Genomic DNA, 25,618 nt, shown 5'->3' with positions numbered 1-25,618 from the left:
GCGAACAAATTGTAAAAAAGGGCGTATGAAATTTAGATATAATATATGATCTATGAACGCAAAAAAAAAGATACAGATGCAAGTTGTACGAAATGTCTCTCTCGTGTCTTCCACACGCGCGCGCACGCACACACACACACACACACACACACACACACACACCACACCACACACACACACACGTTGTAGTCTGTGCCAATCGGTACCGTGAAAGGAGTGCATAGATCAATACCTAGAGAACGACTAATGTCATGCTCCAACTTAAAAGTTAATAGCTGAAAGATAAAAATATCTTGTATATCTCGTGTAACAGATATAAGATATTTTCTTTCTTCTATTCTCGCGTGTCGAGAAAGTGGCATTAGTTATTCCAGTTCTACGTGTTGATCGCTAAATATTTAAAAATGATGTATAAATTTTTTGGAAATTAAACTGTGATACGCATGTAGTACGCATGTCACGTCACGTCGCATATTGTACTGACAACAGGATTTCCATGTAGTTATACATAACGTTAAGTACAAATGAAAATTGCTACTGGAATAACGTAGATGAAATAGAATTTCTAGCAAATTTGTTATGAAATTGTATTTTTGCCTGTTTTCTCTTTTGTAATGCACGCCGTGTCGTGGGTGAAATAGAATCATGTGAGGATAACACGAAGTTAGTTCTGGACCATGTGTCAGGCGTATCTTAATCAGATTTTTTAAATGTCATAAAACTTTGATTCTCCGATATTATTTTGAATGTTTTAATATTTATTACGACACAACGTTTACAAGCAGAATAATATTAATGCAATTGTGCACTGTACATATATATTATATACAATAGACGATAAGAAAGGGGATTTAAAGCTGCAATATGGAGGTTGTTGAGACTTGCTCAAAAAGGAAAATTCCACCATGCACCAAAACGACGACATGTCCATGCAAGACCAAAGTAATTGCCGACTCGGCAATATTTTCATCGATATCTTACAAATTTTCAATTATTTTTAACGCTTTCAATATAGTGTTGAAAAATTTATTATTAGCAAAATTATGATTAATATTCCACGAATGTTGAATTTTTCGTTATAATATAGTAGTAAATTTAATTGATAGATTGAAGAAATTAATATATTTCATAATTTATAATTGTTAATGTCCGATTAATATGGTACATTATATTCTGATACATTATATAATATACAATATCAGTTATCACTAATATTATACAATTTAAACGTTTATGTTACTACTAATTTATGCTATTAACACAGTACAAAAGATACGTGCAGCCCGCACGTGCAAAATCCTTCGCACCGGAGCGATTATACAAGGTACCGTCGATACAATTAGAAGACAGAACGACGTATCACTTGTCTTATCTAGATGTGGATCGCGCAGCGGCGCGTTGCGCGCGGCTGCAACCATTTCGGCCAGTCCATAGTCTTCAGAAGAGTACTGCCAAGTTTTTCGACGAAACAACAAACAAATTGTCCTACAGACCCGTATGGGAGACCGTTAAAGCAAAACCTATCTTACCGAAACGCAGGTAAGACAAAATATCTATATTCTATCATTATACGTATCGATATTCATAACATTCGCAAAAAGAGAAATTTACCTATAAGTACGACCAGGATCTTCATGTTGCGTGAAGATATTAAAAATTGTGCTGTATCTCTTGTATATCTAAGAATTTAAGCAGTTTCGTTTGTGATACGTCGAGATCCTTGAGATAAATGACAAGTTATGGATTTAGGAACATAAAAGCTCGGATCGAAAAAAGATTCGCATATATTCGTTTCTCTTGTCTTTCAGTTCAGCAGATCAAGTTTGAGCTACCTTGAGAAAAGAGACTTTCTTGCGTATTTTCTTTTATTTCGTTATAATAAAAAATAGAAGTAAGTTAATGTAATAATTTTGCTAGACTGCTGAGCACAGGCACGATTGAAACTGTGACGACAGTCCGTCACGACTACGTGGCGAAACACGTGGAGAGGCCAGAGATGATTGTACCCTGCGGAAATATTCGCACAAGTTCAGCTCCGTTGGACGACAGAACGATGGTACGAATGTCCTACGTTTCTCCAGGGCCTATTGAACCTGCAATCAGTTTCAAACCGATATTAAAGTACCGTCCGTCAAGTCAACCCCTTCCCAAAGAGACGACGCAAAAACTCAGCTACCAGCCCTTTGTCGTCCTTAAGAAAGAGTTTCATCCTTGGGCGCAGAAACCGATGTACAAGTACGTATCGCACGTGAATTTAAGTGCTGCATTCTGACAATAGCAAAATCAGACGTTCTATAATTATTTTCTACAATGTAAAATAGATATATACATATAATCTGATAATTATATATAAAAAATCATCTTATTTATTAATAAAAGCTATTATATTTTAATTAAGAAAATTTGAATATTAAAATAATAAAATTTCTCTATCTCTATATGACAGAGCAACAATTATAGTAATTATTATCGCACGATCATTTTCTGTGACAAAAATTTATATTAATCTGAATGTTGAAATGAAAGGCCACCGGACATCGCGATGTGCGGCAAAACCACGTATTCCGAAAGCTATATGGAGAACGATGCGATTTCCGTGGAGAAGCCCTTCCTTCCCGTCACGACGGATGTATTGCCTTACGGCGCGGAATTTGCGGATAAAACTATCTACAAGGAGAGCTATCTACCGGCTGACGCGGAGCGCGCGGTGCCGATTGTTCCCTGCGGCAGTATCTCTGTCTCCGACGCAAGGATGTCCGCCGATACGACCAGCAAGGTGTAACGTCGTACCTAATTGATTATTCTTGAGTCACGCGATAAAAAAAAACCGATAGTTTTTATCGATTTACAACTCTCGTAATTCTCATTCTGCGAGTTATCTTTTGCAGCTGAGTTATCAACGGGTCTGGACCGAGAAGCGGAAACCGTATCTGCCGCGCACCAGGACCATGCTGTCGACCGCTAAAATGCAATCGGAAACAACGGCCCGTTGCGAGTACGTAGCGAAAACGACGCTACGCCCGGAACTTATCGTCCCCTCTGATAATATCCGCGCGGCCGACATACCGCTGGAGGGAGACACGATTACCGGATTATCTTACGTAAAACCCGACGTGATAAAACCTGTTCGCAGCTACAAGCCCGTTATGCAATATTATAGGTGAGAAGGAGAAACATATATATGTGAAGTCTAAACAGTCCAAAGGACGATCTATTTATAATGCGGCGAGAACTCGTTTTCTCAGAAAAAAACTTTCCTCCGAAGACGCCTTTAAAAGACTCGCGTAACTTTATGATTAATTGTTTACTGTTTTAATTTTGATTTAATTTAGCTATTTGCGTAATAATCTAATTAACGCCGGCTATTATTCGTATCTTGTTCCATCTTTTAAATCTTTTCATGGTGCTTCGAATTATAAAGTCGTAATCGATCTTGCAATACGCTCTGTGCAGGCCGGAAATTAAGGTCGACTGCGAGACGATAAATAAATTATCATACCAATCGTGGACGCCGAAACCTAAAGAGGTGCTCCCATGGGCTCAAAAGAGCAAATATCGGGCTCCGGAACATCCGATGGTCAGCGATACGGTTTATCACATGAGTTATCCTGTGCCAGGCCATTATGTCGAGGACGATTCGTGCGCGGAGTGTCCTTGTCCGATCGACGAACAGGATAACGTTTCGTCTGCTCCGACAGAAGCGTCTTAAATGTTTTCGGATTGAATAGCGCCTGCTGTAGGCTGAAGATAAATTGCAATCTATTTTGATATTATTTTATACCTGCAGTGGCCAACGTTTCCTATTTTTAGAACAAAAACCTCATTATGAATAAAATTATTTTAGAATAAAAAGCAATCATTTTGCAGTCTTTATTTCGAGTATCTTAAAGTTTCTTTTCGAGAAAGATAATAAGATAATATATGACTAAAAAGATGTGCCATTCAATAAAAATAATTGCTTTATAAGAACTAATAATTGCATCAGCAATTATTACTTTTTCATATTGCAATAACGCAGATAAAATCAAGAACGAATTTACATCTTGCTCCTCGAGATTTTGAATACGGAAAGTACGTCGAGCAAATCGTGTGAATTCTATTCTAAATATAGCTGCAGCAATAAACAGCCGGGCTACTGGATACCTTTACGGTAGCCGCCTATCAAGCAAAATACCCGAGATTAATTTCTCTGCCTTGCTATTTGTAATATAACAAATTTTTATAGAAAAATATTATTCTACTGTAATAGAAACAAGTATTGAAAACTGTAACAAATTACAAGTTACACGTCACAAAACTGCTTAGTTACTTTGTCCCAATAAGGATGGATATCTATTAAGAAAAGGAATAAACAACCATTGTTCTACAATGTACTTTATTATGTACGCATTTAAACATACGTGTCACGTGTAACATACGTAATCGTAAAACATACAGGGGAGGGAATAGGGCACCATAATAATTAATAAACTATAATAATCTAAAGTTATTATAGTTGATTTAAGTTAAAAAGTAAGGAGATTTTTTTATATAAACTCTAAGAAAATTAGTCTCCTTACTTTTTCCCTTCTCTCTGTCTTATATCTCTAAAAATATTCCTTAATTCTAAAAATAATTCTAAAAGTTGATGTTAAGATTTCACAATCTAAAGAATCTTCACAAGGACATTCTAAATTATTTTTCAGAGACAACTTATCTCCCGACGAAATACTATAGAAGTCCAAGAAATTTAAGATATCACTGAAATAAAAAAAAATTTCTTAAAAATTAGTTAAAACAATATAATCTTAAATCGACGAGATCTTTGCAGAACTTGCCGAAAAATTATAGAATACAAAGTTTAAAAATGCGCAAGGCACTTATTTTAGGTCACATCACACAATGCACTTTTACATCTACGTAACACGCGCTATCATTCCTTTTAACATTACTTTTCTGTTTAACTGAACAAATAAAATACGACAACATAAAAAAAATTTAATCGGTCTCCTGTTTTCCATGGCTGCTCTATATTTCCAAAATCCAAAATGCGTATAAATGGCAATTTGACTAGGTGATCATGGAAATGATGGTCTATGCATTGTTTGTATGCTTTAAAAATTTCTCTTTAACGAGTCTCTATCATTATCTAATCCTAAACATTTGAATTAGGCAAGCAATAATTTTGCTTTTTTTTTATAATCCTCTAAAAACGTAAATCAATTTGTAACCACAATATCGTAATTATACAAATTATTATTTAAAAAAAGAAAAAGAAATAACATGATTTATAGTATTTCGCTAAAATGTTCTCTATAAAACGATCTAATTGTTTAACAAAAATAATTGTTATATCAATCTGTATATGTAATTCTACATATGTAATATAGATATTTGCTTAGTAGCTTAATCTGCTATTCACAAGCGACATACAATTCTATTTATAATTACATATGCTCTCTTCTAGCACTTCACATGTTATAGACAATAATATATAAATCTTTGTACTAAGTCTCTTTTACATCGTGTAAGAACTTAAATTATAATGATAAACGTTACAAAAAAAAGATAGATACAAAGAACTTAAAGAAAGGACTTGAAAATTAATCAAATTGTCAATGGAAACGAATATAAAAAAACATACAATTTGTAGTTGTTTACTAGAAAAGAATTGATAAATATAAATTTAGAATATAGAAACAATGGATCTAAAAACCGCTTGTGCTTTTTTTTCATTTCAAAAAAATTATATTGACGAAAAATCACAATTTTTGTTGTAACGATTGGTCAACTCATTAAATAGATACGAATATCTTCGTATCTATTTAGCCATGAGTCGCATCAACGTATCAATACATAAGAACTCTCGGATGTAGGTATTGCTCGGTCATTGCAACTTGAGTATAAGAGAACAAGATCAACAGAGATATATTACATATATATCATATTAGATAAAAGTGATAACAACTTGATCTTTCTATAATCTTCTAAAGATAAGAAAGCCAATTCGTAACTACAAAACACTGGCTATGGTTTTTTTTTATAAAAGGAGAGAGAAAAAGAAATGTATATATAATTGTACCATTCTAGGATACATTAATATCCCTCCCCTGTTAACAATTCGCGATACATTTTCGATTGCCTCCGGTGCGCTTCGGCATGACTGATAAATAGAGATCGGAGAAAGATCGGGGGAGACCTGCAATGGCGGTCATCACGGATGTGCCATCGTACTCGAGAACGACGGTGCATACCCGTATAGGCATACCTCCTATTGCAGCTTGGTAGATTGGTTGTACTGCATGAAGTCGAAGCCGAAGTTGTTCAAGTGATCCAAGTTGAGATTTTCGTCGATCGGCAATTCGTTGTTACCCATGATTGTCTCCATGTAGTCCATGTCCGAACCTGGCTGCCCAACGCCTGACTGGCCGAGACCCGGAGCGTAGCTACCACAGATCAAAACACAACCCCAATCACTGGCAATCCTCGATAATCAAATTATCGTAGGCTTAAATCTGTCCCTCTCTTCCCATCGTGTCTTTCCTTTCTCTCTTGTTTTTTTTTTATTCGTCTGGGAATACGTATCGTTCGCTACTTTTTTTGAAGGTGACCGATTAGAGCCAGAATAGCCGGTACAACACGGCAAAGGGAGTATAACAACCACAAGAGCCCAACCCAGAACTAAGCTTGCACATCGGTCACTTGTCGTCTCCGAGAAAAGCAAAATGGAAATCGTGAATGATTTTTTTGTTTTTTTGCCCGTTGTTTACCTCTCGACTCGTGCGACGCTACACGAGAGCAACGAAACGACAATGTTGTTCCAATGAATCCGCGAGCAATAACGTTACTCAATTGCCAGCTGCGAGTGATTGGAGCTGCATTTTGCAGAATAGTATCGAACATTCTGTTGTGGTTGTACCGGCTTGCTCCAGGCCTTTGCCCTTTTTTACTTTTACAGACACAGCTATCTTATACGAGTAGCATATCTGCGCACCTGTTTTGCTGAACGTGATGTCTCTTTAACACGCGAATGTTTGTGCTACGTACGCAATATTATAAGCTATAGCATAAAAAAATTATATAAAAGCTACATTAAAGCCATGGATAAGACGTTGCATTAGAAAAATAAATTATAGAAAAGTACAGTCGAAAAATTAATTTTATCCTAATTTCTAATCGATATTTCTCAATGGTCCACAATATGATTGTACGAATAGTCGAAATAGAATCATTTCAACGATCAAAAACGAATTAAATCTGCTGAAATAAAGTATCTGTTTATATTCGTTAAATTTATTGATACATTTTAAATTCTTTGTTTTTTTTTTTGGTTATAAAAATTTTCGTGTGGTTATACAATGTGTTGTGTGTCAGTGTTGTGTGTCAAAAAATAAACAATAACTAAAAATTAAAGTAGAAAACAGAGATCGCATTTCTAATACCAATTATATAACTTAATGCATAAACTAAACACATAAATTTAATGATATATAAAATTGAAATGCAATTGTGCGTAAAGGCACTTTTTAATATTACAGTAATTCACTTAGAACCTTAGAATTCACCTCTTCTCAAAATTACTAATATTGCGTTATCGATAAGTTAATGCATGGTAGCAATGCCCTTTAATACTAAATTTATAGATAGCTGATTAATCAGACTTTGTTCACGCTATAGGTAATGATCCAGTTGCCTTTGTTTCATCCTCAAAATAACATTAATTGGATATTTTTGTTAATTAATGAATGTGTTTATATAATCTAAAATATATACAGTACGTATATACATATACATATATCTTCATATATATTTTTTATATTAAAGATATATATACATTTGAATACATAATGAGTTTTTTTCTTAATTGTTCAAATTACGACATTAGTCGTTATACATACTTTTAAAATCTCAATTTGTTTTTAACCAAACTTATATTAAAATTGGAAAACAAATTATAATAAAAAAAAAAATAATATAACAAATTATAATAAAAAAAAGTAGCTGTACGTACAATCTTACAAATACCGACTATAATTGCTTACTTGAAAACTTTAGTTTGACCGTACGGACATTCACATTATTAGTATAATAAAGCTGTGTGAGAAACGGTATATTTGTAATAAAATATATTTTTTTCATTATTGTAAAGCTAAATTCATATCAAGCCTTACAATTGATATCAAGATTTAAACATGACTAATATAAATCCTATTTGTTTGTGTGAGTGTGTGTGTTTCATTGAAGAATATTTTTGAGCAAATGATTGAAATGCAACTAGAATGTTATCACATATATTACTTATAGTATGAATAAAGCCTTATTGTTGGACAAAAATACTGGAGTACACACAATAAATATACAAAAGGGAGAAAAAAATAATTAAAAAACCGTTAAAAAAGAAAAGAACGTTAATATTGATGATTTAACATGATTGTTACTTTATGGCGTCACTAGTCATACATTTACACATATATTTTAAACGTTTCAGCAGATAAAGATTATTTATCTGCATTCACGTCACAGTTGCTTTGTTCGGACAACAACATACCCGGATAACTGAATATATCGTAAGACATACCTTCAGTCATTATAAAATTCGTTGAATGATACGTGTCTTATCATATATACTGTTCGTTTTTTTTTCTCCTCGCTCATCTACCTTAATTATAATATTAAACGTACAATATTTCGTAAAAACGTTTACAAAAAGTACAATCGCGCAGTTATCATTACATCTTTCTATAAAATTCCTTGTGTCAAAAAACACTTATAAAAAAAGAAAAAAAAAATACTGACCGTCTTTGCAAAAAATAGAAAATCTAGAAGATGTATGTAAAATGTGAGTCAAGTGCAAGGAATGTGTAATACTTGTTCTCATTTGCAATAAGCTCACATAAATTATTGTCTTCGATTTTCATTTTTTTAAGCCGGAGGGATGTAATATATGGTACTTTGGTATATTATTACAAAGTTTCATTTTTCATTTAAATGACGAGAGAAATAAAATCTTTCGTGCCGTCAACAAAAACAGATTCAACGTCTGTTAATACGGCAGTAGAATTAATCATACGCTTCTAACAGTTATCGATAAATTTTGAAATTTTCATTTTAAGATTATTATTCATAAAATGCGGATGATATGTTCGACATCGATATACAGATGTCCGGTAAATTATGCCACAACCATGATTAGGAGATGATATCTCATGAAGAAAATAACAAAAAAAATAAAAAACAAATTCATGAAACAAATTTTAAAGTACGAAGAAAAATCATTTTCGAAAATTAAAAAAATGTATTGCATATCTTTTATTTAATTCACTGGACATCGTGCATAATCTGAGATTCGTTTCTCTTTCAAGGATAACAAAGTACCAAATGTAAAGGCATATCGATATCACGATATTTCAAAGTTGATTTAATAGAAATATCAAGTAAAGATCACTGATCCAATATTACATCCAAGAGACTGACCTTGATGCTACGGATGGCGTGTCCCGCGTGGATGGATCTGGCGGACTGTGCGGTGGAAATACGGTCTGCGGTGTAGCAGGGTAACTTCCGCCCGGGCCACTCTGACCGTTGTTGCTCATGCCTGTTACGGATGAATGCGATGGCGTTTGACCACCGATACTGGACAGAGCAGGCCAACCTGGCACGTGCGTTACTAAATATGGCTTGACATACCCGTTTGACGTTTGAGTTTGGTTATCTATGGAAATTAATCAATTATTAATTAACTAGCCACGAACCATACAATCCATTCATTGCGTGTTAGATTTACCAGTGAATGGAGTGTAATATTTGCCGAAGGCCGTATCTTTGCTAATGTCTGGATAGAGATACTGTAAATGTTGCATATCGGCAAGACGATCGGCCAAACTTCGAATAGCAAAGTCTTTGCTAGTAAACGGTTGTAACATGAAGACATGATCTGTTGATTGATCTGGTAACATTAAGACACCAGTTATGCATTTCTTTCACGCGAAACTTATCTCAATTTTTGTTTCCGATACTTTACCTCCACCAACCCAAGCGATGGTAATACCGCCGAGTTCTGAATCGGAATAACGCATCAGGAAAGTGCCAACCGTGCAGTTCGCTAGCATCTCTTCCGCTTGTTTCTTTCGGATGAAACCAAGGATGTACCGGTCGATCCACGGACCCCTCAGATGCTCTCTAGTCAATTTCATGACGGCGTAAAACCATTCCCAAAAGGTGAAGTTTCTTTCGGGTAATGGTTCTTTACAGAACTGCGCCCAGCTCAACAGCATGTTCGAATAATCCTGGACTGAATTGCCGTTGCTTCGGAATGCCTTTTCCGCGAGAAATCGAAGATTGTCCTCGGTCAAAGGATGGCCGGTCGCCGAGCGGAACTTCATGTTCAACGCCTCGGCCACTTGTCCCCACGGCACTTTCTCCGGTACTTGGAACGGTTGCCTACCTGGCTCGGCAAACGCGTTGTCCCAAGTGACCGTGGCCCATGCATGTGGTTCCTGATTACCGTGTACTATCACGACCACGGGCAAACTTAGAGTCCAGACTTGAAATACTAGTTCGCCCCCGCCAACGCAAAATTGTGATTGAAACAGTAATGAAAATTTCTCGTCCATCACGGATTCTGTACCCTTCTTCTCTGTGCGCTTTATCTTCTTCAGTTGCATGTTGCGGAAACTCACCGAGAGTTGCCTCGTCGCCTGCAAAATGGTATGTTATGTAAGCGCAATGATATTTTTGAAGCTTTGAATTGACATTAAGAGTGACGCTTCTTAAAATATTTGTGTCAATCTTGTTTAATATATTTAATATAAAATAAAAATCTCGCGCACCTGATGATATTCCATTGTGCCTGTATTATTCAAAATCTCGCCGCTGACCTCACCGCACTTAGCCATTTTCTCGCTCTTCAACAAAGCGTTTGCCTGCGTTTCGCTAATTATGCTCACTTTTACCTGTGGCGGTGTCATGTGAACGTTTAATTTACCACCGACAAGAAGACGAACCGTGCTCGTAAAACGAGTGTTGGTCTTCATGACTTGCGGTGGTTGTTTTTCAATAATAAAGGTACTTGTAACAAGCGAACTGAGAAATTGTGTAATTTGAGTGTTCAAACTCGGAAGAGTATCTCGAATGCCTGGCGGTTCACATTGGAACTTTTGCTTCAAACGTTCCGCTTCCTTAATCTGTTGCCGCGTCTGCCAGATTAGCTCAGCGAGGCTTTCGCACCATTCCTGAATGGAGTCTAAATTGTTGGATGCGAAATTTGCACCATTACCTGCCAATTGCTGATCTCTCTTCCACCTTAGACAAGAAATATCAGGATCATTAACGATTCGATAAGAGAAAAAAAATGTGATCTTATTGTCTTTAAATATATATCGATATTTTACCTTATAAGTTCATCGTCGAGAATTCTCGATTGTAAAATATTCAATTTCTTGATAATATCATCCAATTTTTCCATGAGCATCAAACGTAGACGGACCACACCGTTTACTTTCTGACTCAATTGCAAATCTTGCTGTTCTTTTTGTCTAAATAAAGAATATCGATCTTATATCTCATGAATAAACAGGAATTATAATATATATTCTTAAATTGCAAACAACCATTTTACCTTCTAATCTTTTTCTCTAACTCCATATTTTGCTGATTCTGCACTTGCATCGCGATATGTTGCAAATGGGCATTCAGTTTCGTACACTCGTGATAACTAAGAGCGAAAGACTCCTGCTCCTGTTCTATCTTTCGTAAGTCCTCTCCGGTCTCGTATGTCTTTCGCCGTAATATATCGACCTGATGAGCTATTTCCGTAACCGTGTCGCCTATCATTAAATTGACCCTGTCACTGCTTATTAAACCTCCTAAATGTTCGGCTTCTGCGACCAATTTCATTTCCGTGCCCAAACAGTGTCTAATTATTTTGTATAGTGACACTGGATTTTCGCTGTATCTTTGCTATAAAAGAACAACAGAGATATGAGCAACATTTTTAAAATTCAGTTAAATTATATAAAATAAACATATATAACGACATGATGTATAACTCACTCGAAACATGGTAGCAGCCTCTATCAATTTCATCTTTGTTACAAACATGTCTTCGGTGGTAAGAGTGTTTGCTTTTGATTCTAACTCGAGTATTAGTGATCCGACAAAGTTGTTTACATAATGCTCAAATTGTGGGTTTTCCGGTTCTATGTTATTCCTAAAAAATTAATTTTGAAATAACACTATCTCCCCCAGATTGCACAACCATTTTCTGCTAGAGAAAAAAATATCCCCTGACTTTTCCCGGTTTTCACAATCACTTTTTGAAGAAATTTCTTGATTAAAAGGAACGCTGAATAAAAACAAAAAAAATTAAAACTTTTTATTTATTACAGAAAATTGAAAAAAAAATAAAAAATAAAATATTTACATTACTTTCTATTTTAAAAATTTGTTTAATAGTTTAAATAGTTAAATAGAGCATAAAAATTTAACTAGAATAATAAAATATTTTTAAAGTAATTAAAAAATTTAAAATTGAATATAATGCTGTAATATCTTGACAGGGGCCACGAATTGTCATTATTGATTTAGTTAGAATTTTTAAATATGAGTAAAAAATTTGTTTGATCCTCTCCTGAGTTACACCGATAAAATATTTTGACAATTAGATAAAATAAAAAGAATATCAGCAACCCTGATAATATTATTTAATTTTAAAAATAAATTTAAAATGAGATTTGTAAAGAAAAAAACTAGTGATTATGAGTTGATGTATGAGATATACTAGTAATGTAATAGATTTGGAGCTGTTTCTACAGCAATTTTTTGGTGAACAAGAGTTTCTTATTTATATGTATGTGCATGTATGTATGAACAAGAAATTCTTATTCATCAAAAACTACTGTGAGAAAGTGCTTTCCTTAGGGTTTATACATTATGCTTACCACATCTTCTCTTCTATCCATGATGACAAGAAGTGTCTCACTTCAATCGGAAAATGTTCTCCATATATATTGCGCACCTTTTGCAACGAATCTTGCGACAGTTGCTGTGCTTTCAACCACAGCGCCATTTTTGCGAGATAATTGTAATCTTTCTGATGCAAAGAAAATGTCCGTGTTACATTAATTAGATATTCCTTCACGAAGGTCGATAGAATCTTGAGTAACTCCGATCGAACTTGGATTAATTTAATCGTCGATTTTAATTCAACCTGGAATTGCTTACAGCAGAAATTCCAACTGTACGATTCATCGTCGCTAATCTAATCTTTCTTTCCATGTATCAGACAAAAAAATTGGTAATTCCACGATAATAAAATACTGCGGGTATCACTTGACGTGAGTTAATTAAACTGATCAGGTAATAGTATTTTGTTTTGTAACATGGATAAAGTCGTTCATTTTTGTTGATAAAAAATGACATTTAAATTAGAAATGATAAAATAATTTGAAATTTATTATTTAAATAATGAAATGGAGAGAGATTTTGCAGTAGGCAATTCTGCCGTTTTCATCAATCAATCATCAATTAATTTTTTGTTGATGCAAAAAGAAAAACATTTAAATTAGGACCGATAAAATAGAAATTTTAATATAGGCAATTTTGTCGTCTGTATTAATCGTCGATTAAGTTAACTGGAGTTTGATCGAAGCCGCTCTGATACAAAATAAAAAATTTCGAAAACGATCGACAAAACGCATCTTCTCTCAACGGATTGCGCTGTCAAAAGAATATCATAAATAGATCTTGCAAACGTCCTTTCCACATTGCAGCCGCATGGAAAGTTTCAGAATCCCGGTATTCAAATAAATGGTCATACAAAAACATTATGTAATCCATTATTACTCATATCAGATTATCGAGGACTATGACTCGTTACTAAAGTTCAGTCAGATATCCCAGAGGCATCCTATATTACGATCAGTAATCGCGTGGTTTTTACTCTTCGAGGCTTCGGAAAATACTTCATTTCGAGACGTCTCGCAAAACATATCCATCCTCGGCAATTACGTCTATAATTTATGTAAAAAAAAAAAATAAAGGCGCGTTCTCGCCGATTTATTTTTATCGTCCGCGCGGCAATTTATCGCGATCGAACGGGTGGCTCGTTCGAGGAGAAGACACGACGTCGCGCGCTGAAACTTCGAAGGAGAACGGAGAACGCCGCGCGCGCGAGAATCGCGCGGAAACGGAAGTCTGCTCCCGAGCGGTCTAAAAAAAAAGAGTTTGACGACGAAAGTTCTTTGAAAAGTTTCGCGACGAAAAGCTCTATCGTGCGTCGAGGAGAGGGGGGAAAAAAAACGTATCGCGCGACGTAACGCGCAAATAGATAAGAACGCGGGAGGGGGGAGGGGGCATGGAGGAGAGGAAGAGGGACGGGGAAAGGAAGGAAGAGGAGGAAGAAGGGGACGGAGCGAACAGCGGGCAAAGAGCGAACGAAGACCGCTCCGGAATTCGCCGAAACTCACCTGATACTCGTCGGCCCCTGCTACTCCCTCGTCCTGAGAAACAGATGTTTTTTGGCGAAGACGTTTATACGACGCAATACACGTACGGCGTAATCGTCGCCGTCGACGTCGTCGCCGTCGTCGCCGTCGCCGTCGCCGCCGCCGCCGCCGCCACCGCCGCTGCTGCTGTTACCACTCGCTCGCTCCACTCGCTTCTTCGTTGTTGTTTCGCGCCGGCGACCTTGAACGTATCGCTGACGCGCGATGCGACAGCTATAATCCGCACTGGCCGCGCAATAATCGCGGAAAGGAGTAATTATTGCGTGCAATCGGACTCACACCCACGCTGCCATCAATAATGCCCGTTCGGGACCTGCCTGTCTGTCCCTTCTCCCGAAAGTTACACCCCGAAGAAGTCCTCCTACCGCCGTTTCCGCTCCAATCCGCTCCCTCGGCCGTCCTCTCGGCCGCGTACATCACAGGCCGTCGGGCAACGTCGGTCGACGCGGATGACGACGGAATGAACCGACACGGGTGGAAATTCTCGGAATTTCCTACCGTAAACGGCGCCGGCGGGCGACGGTGGGGGCGAACGTGGGAGTGGGACGGGTCACGTGACCGCCGCCGGACCTGCGCAGGCTGCGCACCGCGGGCGGCGATCGCGCGCGCCGTGATTTATCGATAAACCACACCGACGGGTCTGTTTTTCTTCCCTCGCGCGGTTACCGCGCGTTTTCCTCCGCACAATTCGCATTCGATCGTCTCCTCCGCGGCCGCGCTGAAATAAACGAAATAATAGCGCTCGCTCGTTCGCGCGCGCGCACTAAATTGTAAATAATTATAGACACATTTAAAAAAAGAGAAATCTAACGAAGTATCGTTTATCGATCATAAATCTTGATTTATTCGCGCGGTTTCTCCGCGCAAGATATATGTTTATACCATTATGCAAATCTATTCAGTTTGGCCTTTAGATTTCGGAGAAAGAAAGTGTAGAAAGTAATAATTATAATAAAAAGAATGCATGCGGATTCGAGAACAATTTTTCCGTCAAGCGGATATATTTTTAACATTTTTAACATAATAATACGTACGTGTATGGCTATATAAAAAATTCTTAAATGTTTAGTTTATTGAAACGTTAGAGTATTTTTAATTACAAATAAGATATATGCGTATAACGCATACAAATATAATTTATAAATTTTTATGTAACTTTTTTTATAATATATGTATATATATATATCACAAAAATATGTATAGTACGTATATAAAATATAATACAACAAATTAATTTGTTGTATATAAGTACACATACACAATACATTTGCTACTTGGACTATAGGCTCTTAAATGTGTAACAAGCTAGATATAAATAACAAATGTGATGTCTGGATAATCTATTAATAGATTCACTTGGAAATAATTCTCTTGATATCACTATATATATATGTATATATATATATATCTAAATAGCGAACATAACGTATAAAATACTGATTTGTTATAAAAAGTTATTTTTTTTTTAAATCTGTATAAAACTGTAATGTAAAAAAAGATATAAAAATACTGTTTCTAGAGTATATCTTTACAAGATGAAAAAAAGTAGACGGCATAACATTTGAGAGGCTTATGACAAATATTATAAAGTACGCATGCTGTGCAAAATCAGCGGCGGTAGCGTGAGTAGCAGAGCCCCAGTTAGATAAGTTGTGGCACTCCCGATGCACCAAAACGCTGAAATAGGAATGTGTGCGTTTCAAGAAAACGAAACCGACGAAGGAGAAGCATTTTTCGCGAGTTCAAGTCACTTGGATTCACCTGCAGAAGCGACGATAGGCCCGCAAGCGCGAGCTAATGCACCCAGGGAACGAAATATGCCGGTGATCGCACCCTTCTGATGTTCAGGTCCAATACGCGTCACCAGAGTCATCATACAAGTCACAACCATCGCAGTGGCTGCAAGAGATAATACAAAGCAATTGTTAGTGCAAATATATTGTCGCATGTACTGTATTTCAACGATAAATTCGAATTTATTAATTTCTAAATCGGCAATAAACAAAAACATAATGCTTACAAACTGCAAAAAGAAAAATCCCGATAGACAACACCTGCACATTGGTAGCGACACCGATAAATACAAATGCGGGAATTATTAGCCATAAACCCTAGAATAATAAAAAAAATATCATTAAATAAAGAGGTGTCATTTAATAATGGGGAAGTATGTAGAAAGATTGATGTGAAAGAATGATGGATTACCAGCTCGCTGATGGTTTTCGTTTTATTTGGAGGTACACGTCGCACCCAACCGCCCTGTAAAATTGCCATGACCAGTCCAATCCCGAGAAACATCCAACCCTGTTGCATACTCGTAAATCCGAACGTATGATGCGTCAAAAATGTTAGAGTAAACTCCAAGCCGCTGTATATAAAAAGGTATATAAAATACGTTCGACCTAATATCTTCAAGTCTTCTTGATCTGAAAATAAAATCATAATTAATGATTACAGTAACATTATCGATTATAAAATACATTATTAGAGAGAATGTTTTCGCGACATTCTCTGTGCCGGAATACCTTGCCGACTCAAGTTCAACACTCCGTTAAATTGAAAGAGATCAACAGGATTAATGTAGGAAATTGCCCCGGATAATCCTTTTGCCAAAGTGGTCGCTCTATGTTTCAACGATAGACTTTCCTTCAGATAGCAAGCAACAAAAAGTAAGTCACTCAGGGCAAGGAAGAGCGCAAATAGCGCTGGTGTCACATACCACGTGCCTTCTCTATTACCACTGGAAATCCATGCAAAAAATGCCCCTATCATTGGTCCCACGACAAAACCGATGGAGAAGGCTATTCCGACAAGTGCCTGCAAGAATGAGAGAAATTGTGATTTAGAATTAAATGGCATTTATTTTATATGGATGCAATTCATCTATACATTAGATCCTCGCTTGTCTGTCTCTTTACCATTGCCTTTCCTCTCGTTTTTGGAGCTGTAACATCGCTGATAATAGCCATCGATAGACTGATGTTTCCTTTACTTATCCCTCCTGCGAATCTGGCCAATACAAATATACCGAAATTTGTGGACAAAGCCCATAAGAGATAAGAGAGCGAAATGCCTGTCAAGCAAAGCAACATCAAAGGCTTTCGTCCATAAATATCTGATAATGCTCCTATGATTGGTGATCCTAGGAATTGTAAGAAGGAATACATGGAGCCTAGGAAACCTGTGAGGCAGAAGGAGATGGTTATACTTAAAAAAATATATATATATAACATGAGATTTAATGTTTTAAACAAAAGTAAGTATAAATACCAACCTCCAAAAAGAACTGTGCTGACTTTGTCTGGTGCGTCAAAGAATATTTGTATGCTTTTGACATGGTTCAAAATAGCGGAGTACAATCCGTGCCCCTTTTCTATCTCTTTGTAATGGTCCAGGAGAGCTGGCAGTAACGGCAGTATCATGGTAAACGCTAGGAGATCCAGCAGCAAGGATATAAACACCACTTGTACTGTATTATTCTTACTTTCATTCATGTTTTCTTGTTTTTGCTATACAATATTATACTGTTCAAATTCGTATACAAATTTTGTTTAATTTTATATTTTCTCTACTGCCTTTATAGAATGTTCATATCTTCCCACTCAGTTGACGACTGTTATGCAAATCATTGAGGATCTCCCGATAGCAGGAAGCAGATTGTACATACTCCCTGTAATTTCCAAAGCAACCAGTGTCCATGCGAATTTGATTATCTCTTGTCGAATTACATAATGTACACTTATTTAAATATATATTTCTCAGCTCCGCCGTGAAATCGTAAGACACAATGAAGAAGGGCTTTCCAGTCTTGTCATCGTCTTGGCACGAGGAGGAGGCTCGTGTTACCCAAAAGTGAAAGGCTCTAATCTACCATTCGACATCCTACATCTTTTCACATGCTTCGCGTAACGTGGTCCGCATTAGTATATAAACTTTGTACATACATACATACATACATATATACCCATATGTGCTGTCAATGAAAGTACCGAATTGAAGGAATTGTTCGAATCAGCGATGGATAAAATATAAATGTTCGACGGACGATCGTCGATGGATAATTGATCAAATTATCCGACCGGTATCGTTATCTCTCGTGCGCAGCTGTTGGACCGTCGGTAAAGCAAGAAAACGCCTTATCACCCGTCGCAATTTTAAAGTATAGAGGGCGTCACATTCGTCGTCGGCAAAGTATAGAGATACCATACATGCGAAACTGCATTCGTCTCATCGCATCGAATCGCGAAGGATGCACGTTGTTTTCCTCGATTGAATTTTCGTCGATTTATGAAGGGAGACACGGCGAAAACGCAAGACTGTACGGGCATGACTTTGGTCCAGCGGAAACAGCCGGCGTGTCGAAGATTCGAGATGGAAAAGCGATAGGTACGATTCTTTTGGCGGAGTCGGGCGAATCCGAGAGAGATTCGTGTTATATTATTTTTATTTGCCAGTGAAGCGAGAAATAGCCGGGGAGCGAGCGAGCGAGAGAGCGGACGGGCGGCCGCGGCGCACCCAGGGGCATTATGATGCACGTTCCGACTTCCGGCAGCGCGCGCTCGCGCTCTCACGCACGCACACGCACCCATGCACGCGTGCGAGCGCGCGCGCGCGCACGCGAGCGCAGACCCACTTCCTCGCGCGGCCGCTCCGACGCTCGAACAAAGATCTTTTCAAACCCGTACCCGAACTGTAACATCGCATAGCCGTGCGCGCGCGCGCGCGAGAGAGTGATCGTTTCTAAATGCTCTCTCCGCATGCAACTCAATACTCCCGATGCTGTTATTCTCTCTCCTTCTCTCTCTCCCTCTCGTCAATATTATACGTAATGCATGCGTCGCTCCTCGTGCACGGCCAGATTCACATTCTCGCTGTCTCTCTCTTTCTCTCCATCCCTCTTTCCCCGTGCGTGTGCACGTGGAAATACGAGTTACGCGACACACGGCAGAAGGGAAAAGAATCAAAGCGTGAGAAACGATCTGCGCGCGATCGATCGGACGCCGAGTGTATACAAAACGCGTTCTGCTGTTTAGAGAAGAAAAGAAAATTTCATAGCGAAGCGCGAGGCTACTAAAAGGGACGTCTTCGAGAAAGCAAATAAATCCCGACAACAAATAATTGTTTCTGATCTACAATCCCTGTTAAATTGTATATATTATCATTGTGTTAGGAAAATATAGGCATATTGTCGATGTCGATGTCAATATATTGTATTTACAAGTTCGCTGCGTGAGTCGATCTCAGCTCGTTCTCGGCTTCGTTTCGTTCGAATTTTTACGAATATAATTTCAGGATTATAGAATTTATATATAATTCTAAAGCACACTTATCTAGCATTAAGTATAATTCTAGATCTAAATGAGAAAATAAAATGTGCGAATTGACAGCGAAAAGATTCGACAAACGAACGGTATATAGAAAGTTCCGAGCTGAATTTCGAGGATATTCGGGACTTGCAACACGCGGTGGGCGAAAGGAATAATTTAATCGTGCGAAGAATCGAGTAGGATCTGTCATCGGAATTGCACTCGTATCCGTCGAAAATCGTGGCGTTTAACGAGCGGGGCTGATTTACGTGTTGCAGCAGGTGGCACGAAGGAGCGGCGTGCGCAGCGGCGCGTCGTCTCGGTACCCGCGGTCAAAAATTTCAGCATGGGTACCACCGGGCGCTTGCCATCTGGGCTCCTGCCTACCGTGCAAAGGTCCATACGGTCTACTGACGTTACCGGTGGTATCGAAGGGTGTCCCTCGAGATTTCCGAGTGCGCTTATAAAGCGATAAGGTCGCGAAATTGCATGCTTCGCGACGTACGTAATCGTGGCGCCGCGATATTTCCCAACACGATTATTCGAATGAGATATAAATATATAATTGACGGTCGTCACCCATTAATGAACCGTCATGATATCTATTTGATGCGATGCGATATTCTTTTACATGCAGGGTGAATTATCGCGAGAAACCTCGTGCGAGGAAAATTTGTTCTAAATTTTTTACTTGTCTCTCTATATACGCTGCAAGAAATCGCCTCCTTCCCCTTTTTTTCTTTCTTTTTTTTTAATCAATTTAAATTCACGTCCTGTATAACGACGATTTATATTTTTATATTACTTTTTGCATTATACAATTTGGTTTTCGCGTATATTTTAATGAAATTTTCACACGAATCACGAATATATCTCCTACATACTTATTGTTAGTTTATATATATATATATACACATACCTAATTTCATTCAAATTCAAAAATATTCCAATGTTATGATCACGGTAATCGAGTGCGCAAACAGAAACAGGCACGCGCCACGTTCGGCAGGTGTTGACATTGACCAAACTTCGAACCCCCTCTTCCCCCCCCAACATTTTCCCTGTTTTCTCTCCGTATCTCTCGATACACGTTGCTTCGTTGTGTATATTTCGGTTGCTCCGAAATCGATCAAACACTTTTTCAACCATAGGCATAATAATAGCGAAACTAGTTTCAATCTTACTAAATCTTTCTCATTCGCAAACTTAATAATTAACTTAGAATCATACTAAATTTACACCCGTGAACTGTGAAAAGTATATACAATACTATAATAAATAAATAAAACTATAATGATGTTAGTCATCTACAATATTTTTAAAATTTTCTTAAACGGAAAATCAATTAAAATAACACAAGAACGCGGCGTCATATAATAAAATCATTATAAAATAATGGCGTCCAGAATCAAGAATAATATAATTTAACAAATGATCACCAAGATAAATTGACAAAACTTCCAATGTGATATGATGTTATTTTTTAAAAACTTCGTACGAGCGTGTCACAAAAATCCCAAGTCATTTGAATTATTTGATTAATATAGTATCATATTTCATGATTACGATATGACAATTTAAATCAGTGATATACAACAGTCGATATTTTGTAACGGAATTCATAATAAAAAATCGTCGTCCAAGGGAAACAATTGAAACCATTCATCGGAAATATGCTGACCTTCCATCAATACCGCTTTGCCACCAGGCGAGTTGACTATATATGGGCATTTTCCTAAAAGTTTCGCCAAGACTATACAAGACTTACAGAACGGAAGGCAAAAGGAAAACGTTAGGATTTCAAAAGAAACCGCAATATCCATGGAAGGAGTAGAAGAAAACGAGACAATAAATTTAAATCTAATGTCCAAAAATAACAATTGTAACGCTTTTTATTAGAAAAGATATATGTATGTAATAATTCTATATACATACATATATATACACAGATTATTAAATTATTAAATAGTCGATAGTCTGAGGCGCGAATATTTAGGTACACGGAAAAAACGATTTTGTTAGATGAAAATAATTCTTGTTGGATCATCAAAATAATTTTGTTGGAAAGTCAAACTGATTGCTAGAATATAAAAACGTTTTATAGCAATCCTTATCATTTTTTAGTTTTCAACACAATTATTTTGATGATCCAACAAGAATTATTTTCAGATCTGTATCCAGCAAAATTTTTAGACCCAGCAAAATCATTTTTTCCGTGTAAGCACCTCGAATATGTGTGCAAACTCATGTGTTAAACTCATGTACATTCCATCAACAATCCGATATGTAATATTGTTAAAACGAACAGACGAATGAACGAGTGGACAACAGAAAAGAAAGGAAGAAATGAATTTTCAAACGACACATTTGTATTAGAGCGAAAAATAGAGATTCATACCTGACCATCACTAGGGAAAAGGGAAGAAGAATTTTTCAATAAGCACGCAAATTCCAGAGAAAAATTGAGGGTTTTTCTACGATTGTCTCTCCATTGATGTTGCCCGACAAAAAAAGGTCAGTTTTCTCGACTTTTCTCGGATCTAAATTCTTCGGAGCATCTAGTTTCTACTTTCTTTTTTCTATATTAAAGTGTCTCGCTGCAATTAATTATTTACGCGTGAAGAAGCGGCAAGAAAAGCAATTGTATACAGTAAATAAATTGAAGAATTGTGTATTAAATAAATTATGATTTTAAAAAGATCTATAGAAAGGATTATATATTTGATAAATATATTTAGCAAACCGCTTTATATTTAACACATTATACATATTTAATATGCAAATTGATGCGAATATTTCTACATATTCTCTAAAATTCTAACGGAGAGAAAAAAGATCCATTTCAAATAACACTACTATATGACCACTTGAAATAACATTCGCATCCCAAAAAAATTGAGTTTCCCTTCCTCGGATTTCCCTTCGCTCTTAAAGATCGAAGAATCGAGAATTGCTGATATTTTGTCATTTTTGTAAAAAAACAATTGTCTCCAATTCAACTTAAATTTTGGGAGAGACAACGATGCCGGGTTAGATGCGAACAACAAAATTCCTGCGAGCGGAAAATGCGAGCAAAGCAGAGAAGACGGATTGGGAAGCCGGAGAGAAGGTACAAAGAGCGACAGAGCTGAAATCTGAAATTTTCTCGGTAGTTCCACGAGTGCTGTTCCGATGATGAAAAGTGTCCACGGACAATAGGGGGACAAAGGAAATTTTCGGCGGTACCGGTGTTATGTACCGGCTGGCTGGCAAGCTGCAGCTACGTCACCGCGCGGCACCGCACCGCCGCGTCGCTGACAGGCGCGATGCACAAAGTCCTACATAAGCCGCGTTGCAGCAGGCTAGTATACAGGGTGATTCGCAATCGACGAAAAACGAACCTTTCGGAACGGAAAAAGGAAACAGTTTTTTTTAGGGAATAAAAGGTAGGAATTTAAGCTTCAGACCCCAAGGCTTCGTCAAGGCTTTGCGGATGTTCGACCGTTGAAAATTTCAAACCTGAAAATCTTCAGGCACGGTAAACGAGTCTCCGATTATTTAAGAATTGAAATGTTACATTGAAGATATTTTCCTATAGCTTAATTACCTCACAAAATAGTTAATCGTTGAAAGTAAAAAATGCAACCATTAATCATTAATAGTGATTGCTAAAAATTATAATCATGATTATAAAACGTCAATATACGCTAATCGTTTGAATTTTAAAATTTTCCTTGCAAGATGTTTTGCCGTGGATTTACCTAAGAAAGGCCTCAAATATTTCAAGTATACCACCCAGAGCTTTTTTTGAAAAGCTCGGCATTTTTATGATATTTTGAATAAACAAATCAATGTACATTCTGTATATCCAAAAATTCTATAAGGACTTTAAGGAATTCTCTGGAGTATATATCAAATGGTCAGAGAAAAAAGCAGCATGCATTGAACGGACCGTTGAATTCTAATGGTCAAAGATGACATAGTACTTACGGACACAATGTTCAACATTGCAGTCTTTTAAGATTTCGGTTAAACTAAATTGTAGGCAAAAGATCCTTATGGAAGAACATGAAACTCAAACTTTATTATATTCATCGTAATCTTTTAATCTCTCGCACATAAAATATTCCGTCGCTTAAAAATATAGATTTAAAATTCTGCCTGAAAACGTACTCTGTTAAAAATATCAAATTTCTTCGTACATTATTCGCAAGTCTAAAACTGTCAGCGTTTCGATATCTTTCCGTAAGGAGATTCGAATGAGCCCCGTGCCCTTGAACTTCATGAGCTAGTTACGAGTCTCCCTGTATATTGAAGGGTGCTGCACGAGTAAGGGAGAGGGAAAACAAGGGAGAAAGATAGCACTGCAGCAACGGTTTATGTACATCATAAACGATCCCGGTTCTTTCTTCTTTCTAGATGGACAAGTTCCTCCGGTAAGAGGGATGCTCGAAGGAACTGGCTCCCGTCAACCCTCCGAGTGCAGAGAGTTGGTATACGTGGTGGAGTTGGCACACGTGGAAAACAACAAGAGGTACATGCGGAAACCGCGCTGGAGCGGACAATCTCGGGCTTAGAGGGAGATGTAGAATGGGGGGGAGGGGGAGGGGGTAGAAAGCGTGCAGAGGAAGAAGCGGAGACGATTTGGGTCCCAAACAAAATGGCATCGAATAGAATAGGGAATAGTTTATGTGACGTTTTAGGGCGTAAGCCACTTCACTTTCATGTAAGGTCGATAGAATAAAATAGAATATGGTTCATACAAGCATAATGCGGCTCAATATAGTTATATAATTTTAAAGTACTCTGCGAAAAAAGGGCAGGGACAAATCGAATGTAGAAAATTCGAAAAGTGATGCACCTCGTGTGTGTGCGAAATTCTCTTGAACGTGAGAGATAGAGAGAGGGAGCGTGTGTGTCTGTGTGTGTATCGTTTCTAGAGATTTCCTGTTTCATACTGAAAATATCAAAATACAAAACGTAATCATTAATTAACGCGATTAATTATAGATTAAAGGCACTTTGAGAAAACAAACTCGATAACAGATCGAGAGAAACGAGATATATGAGACGATTACAAATCGGATTGCAAATCGCGTTAGAGCGAAGTGGCTCAGGAAGAAAACGACATCCTTCGAGACAGAGACAGAGAGAGAGAGAGGGGGGGGGGAGAAGAAAAGTGACGGAGATTTAGGAAAAGAGATCGCGCTGGCGCGATCGAAAGAGGAAGCAGAAAAGAGGCATGGAAATACGGTGAGTAAAAAGTGCGGCGAAAAGAAGGTGGTAGAGAGGATAAGGCGGAGGAGGAAGAGATGGTTGTTCGCGTAGGTATGCGTTCGTATATGCGTGCTCGCGCGCATTCTCTCATCGCACGCACCGCACCGCACCGGCGTGGGCACAAGCGTAAGTATATGTGAGCGCGTGCCCGCGCAACCGACAGCAGATGCGCTCGCAGAGCGCAGCTGTCCTCCTACAAGTGGTTCTCAATCATCCCTTTCCTCGATTTTTCTTTCTCCTTTCCCCCCCTGCCCCCTCCCACCCCCTCTCGCCACCCTCTCCCGCAGCCGAACGGGCGCGGGAGTTCGGGACACAAAGGAAATCGCTGTGCGACGATTACACTTCGTCTCGATAAACATTCGCGTCGCAGCTGATCGAGCGATTTCTTTCTCTTTCTCATCCCTGCCTTCTCTTCTTCCTCCTCCCTCTCCCTCGTCCGCACGGGGGAGAAGACGAGCGCGACGCTAGAAAATGGAGTAAAGCGAGAAATATATAATGCGTATATGTGTCTCTCGCGATGGAGAAATATATACGCGTACGATCGAAATACGCCTGTCCAAAAAATAATACCTG

At 37.7% G+C, this 25,618-nt stretch overlaps 3 protein-coding genes across 4 annotated transcripts; 1 reads left to right on the top strand and 2 right to left on the bottom strand.

The window, feature by feature from the left end:
* The first annotated feature begins 5 nt into the window (after positions 1–5).
* On the top strand, positions 6–3,856 carry LOC105459849. Its single transcript, XM_011706161.1, has 6 exons — positions 6–942; positions 1,265–1,539; positions 1,918–2,235; positions 2,527–2,776; positions 2,889–3,160; positions 3,454–3,856. The coding sequence occupies exons 1-6, from the start codon at positions 865–867 to the stop codon at positions 3,707–3,709; spliced, it is 1,449 nt and encodes a 482-aa protein (XP_011704463.1). The 5' UTR covers positions 6–864; the 3' UTR covers positions 3,710–3,856.
* Positions 3,857–4,358: 502 nt separating this feature from the next.
* Positions 4,359–14,552, bottom strand: LOC105459848 (signal transducer and activator of transcription 5B). 2 transcript variants are annotated; one of them, XM_011706159.1, is made up of 10 exons: positions 14,445–14,552; positions 12,918–13,069; positions 12,031–12,187; positions 11,597–11,937; positions 11,370–11,513; positions 10,809–11,280; positions 10,001–10,676; positions 9,764–9,925; positions 9,454–9,691; positions 4,359–6,425 (listed from the first exon to the last, which is right to left on the bottom strand). In XM_011706159.1, the coding sequence occupies exons 2-10, from the start codon at positions 13,043–13,045 to the stop codon at positions 6,251–6,253; spliced, it is 2,493 nt and encodes an 830-aa protein (XP_011704461.1). In that variant the 5' UTR covers positions 13,046–13,069; positions 14,445–14,552; the 3' UTR covers positions 4,359–6,250. The 2 variants fall into 2 exon arrangements, with proteins under 2 accessions (XP_011704461.1, XP_011704462.1); XM_011706160.1 differs by lacking the exon at positions 14,445–14,552 and adding an exon at positions 13,822–14,081.
* Positions 14,553–15,940: 1,388 nt separating this feature from the next.
* LOC105459847 (major facilitator superfamily domain-containing protein 10) lies at positions 15,941–18,568 on the bottom strand. The gene is made up of 7 exons (XM_011706158.1): positions 17,758–18,568; positions 17,402–17,664; positions 17,009–17,300; positions 16,689–16,909; positions 16,504–16,594; positions 16,245–16,382; positions 15,941–16,160 (listed from the first exon to the last, which is right to left on the bottom strand). The coding sequence occupies exons 1-7, from the start codon at positions 17,975–17,977 to the stop codon at positions 16,066–16,068; spliced, it is 1,320 nt and encodes a 439-aa protein (XP_011704460.1). The 5' UTR covers positions 17,978–18,568; the 3' UTR covers positions 15,941–16,065.
* Between the last annotated feature and the right edge of the window lie 7,050 nt (positions 18,569–25,618).

The sequence above is a fragment of the Wasmannia auropunctata genome, unplaced genomic scaffold (genome assembly GCF_000956235.1).
Source record: "Wasmannia auropunctata unplaced genomic scaffold, wasmannia.A_1.0 LD333505.1, whole genome shotgun sequence".
Taxonomy (NCBI): domain Eukaryota; kingdom Metazoa; phylum Arthropoda; class Insecta; order Hymenoptera; family Formicidae; genus Wasmannia; species Wasmannia auropunctata.
Note: the sequence above shows the minus strand (reverse complement) of the source record. Positions and strands in the feature narration are given on the sequence as shown.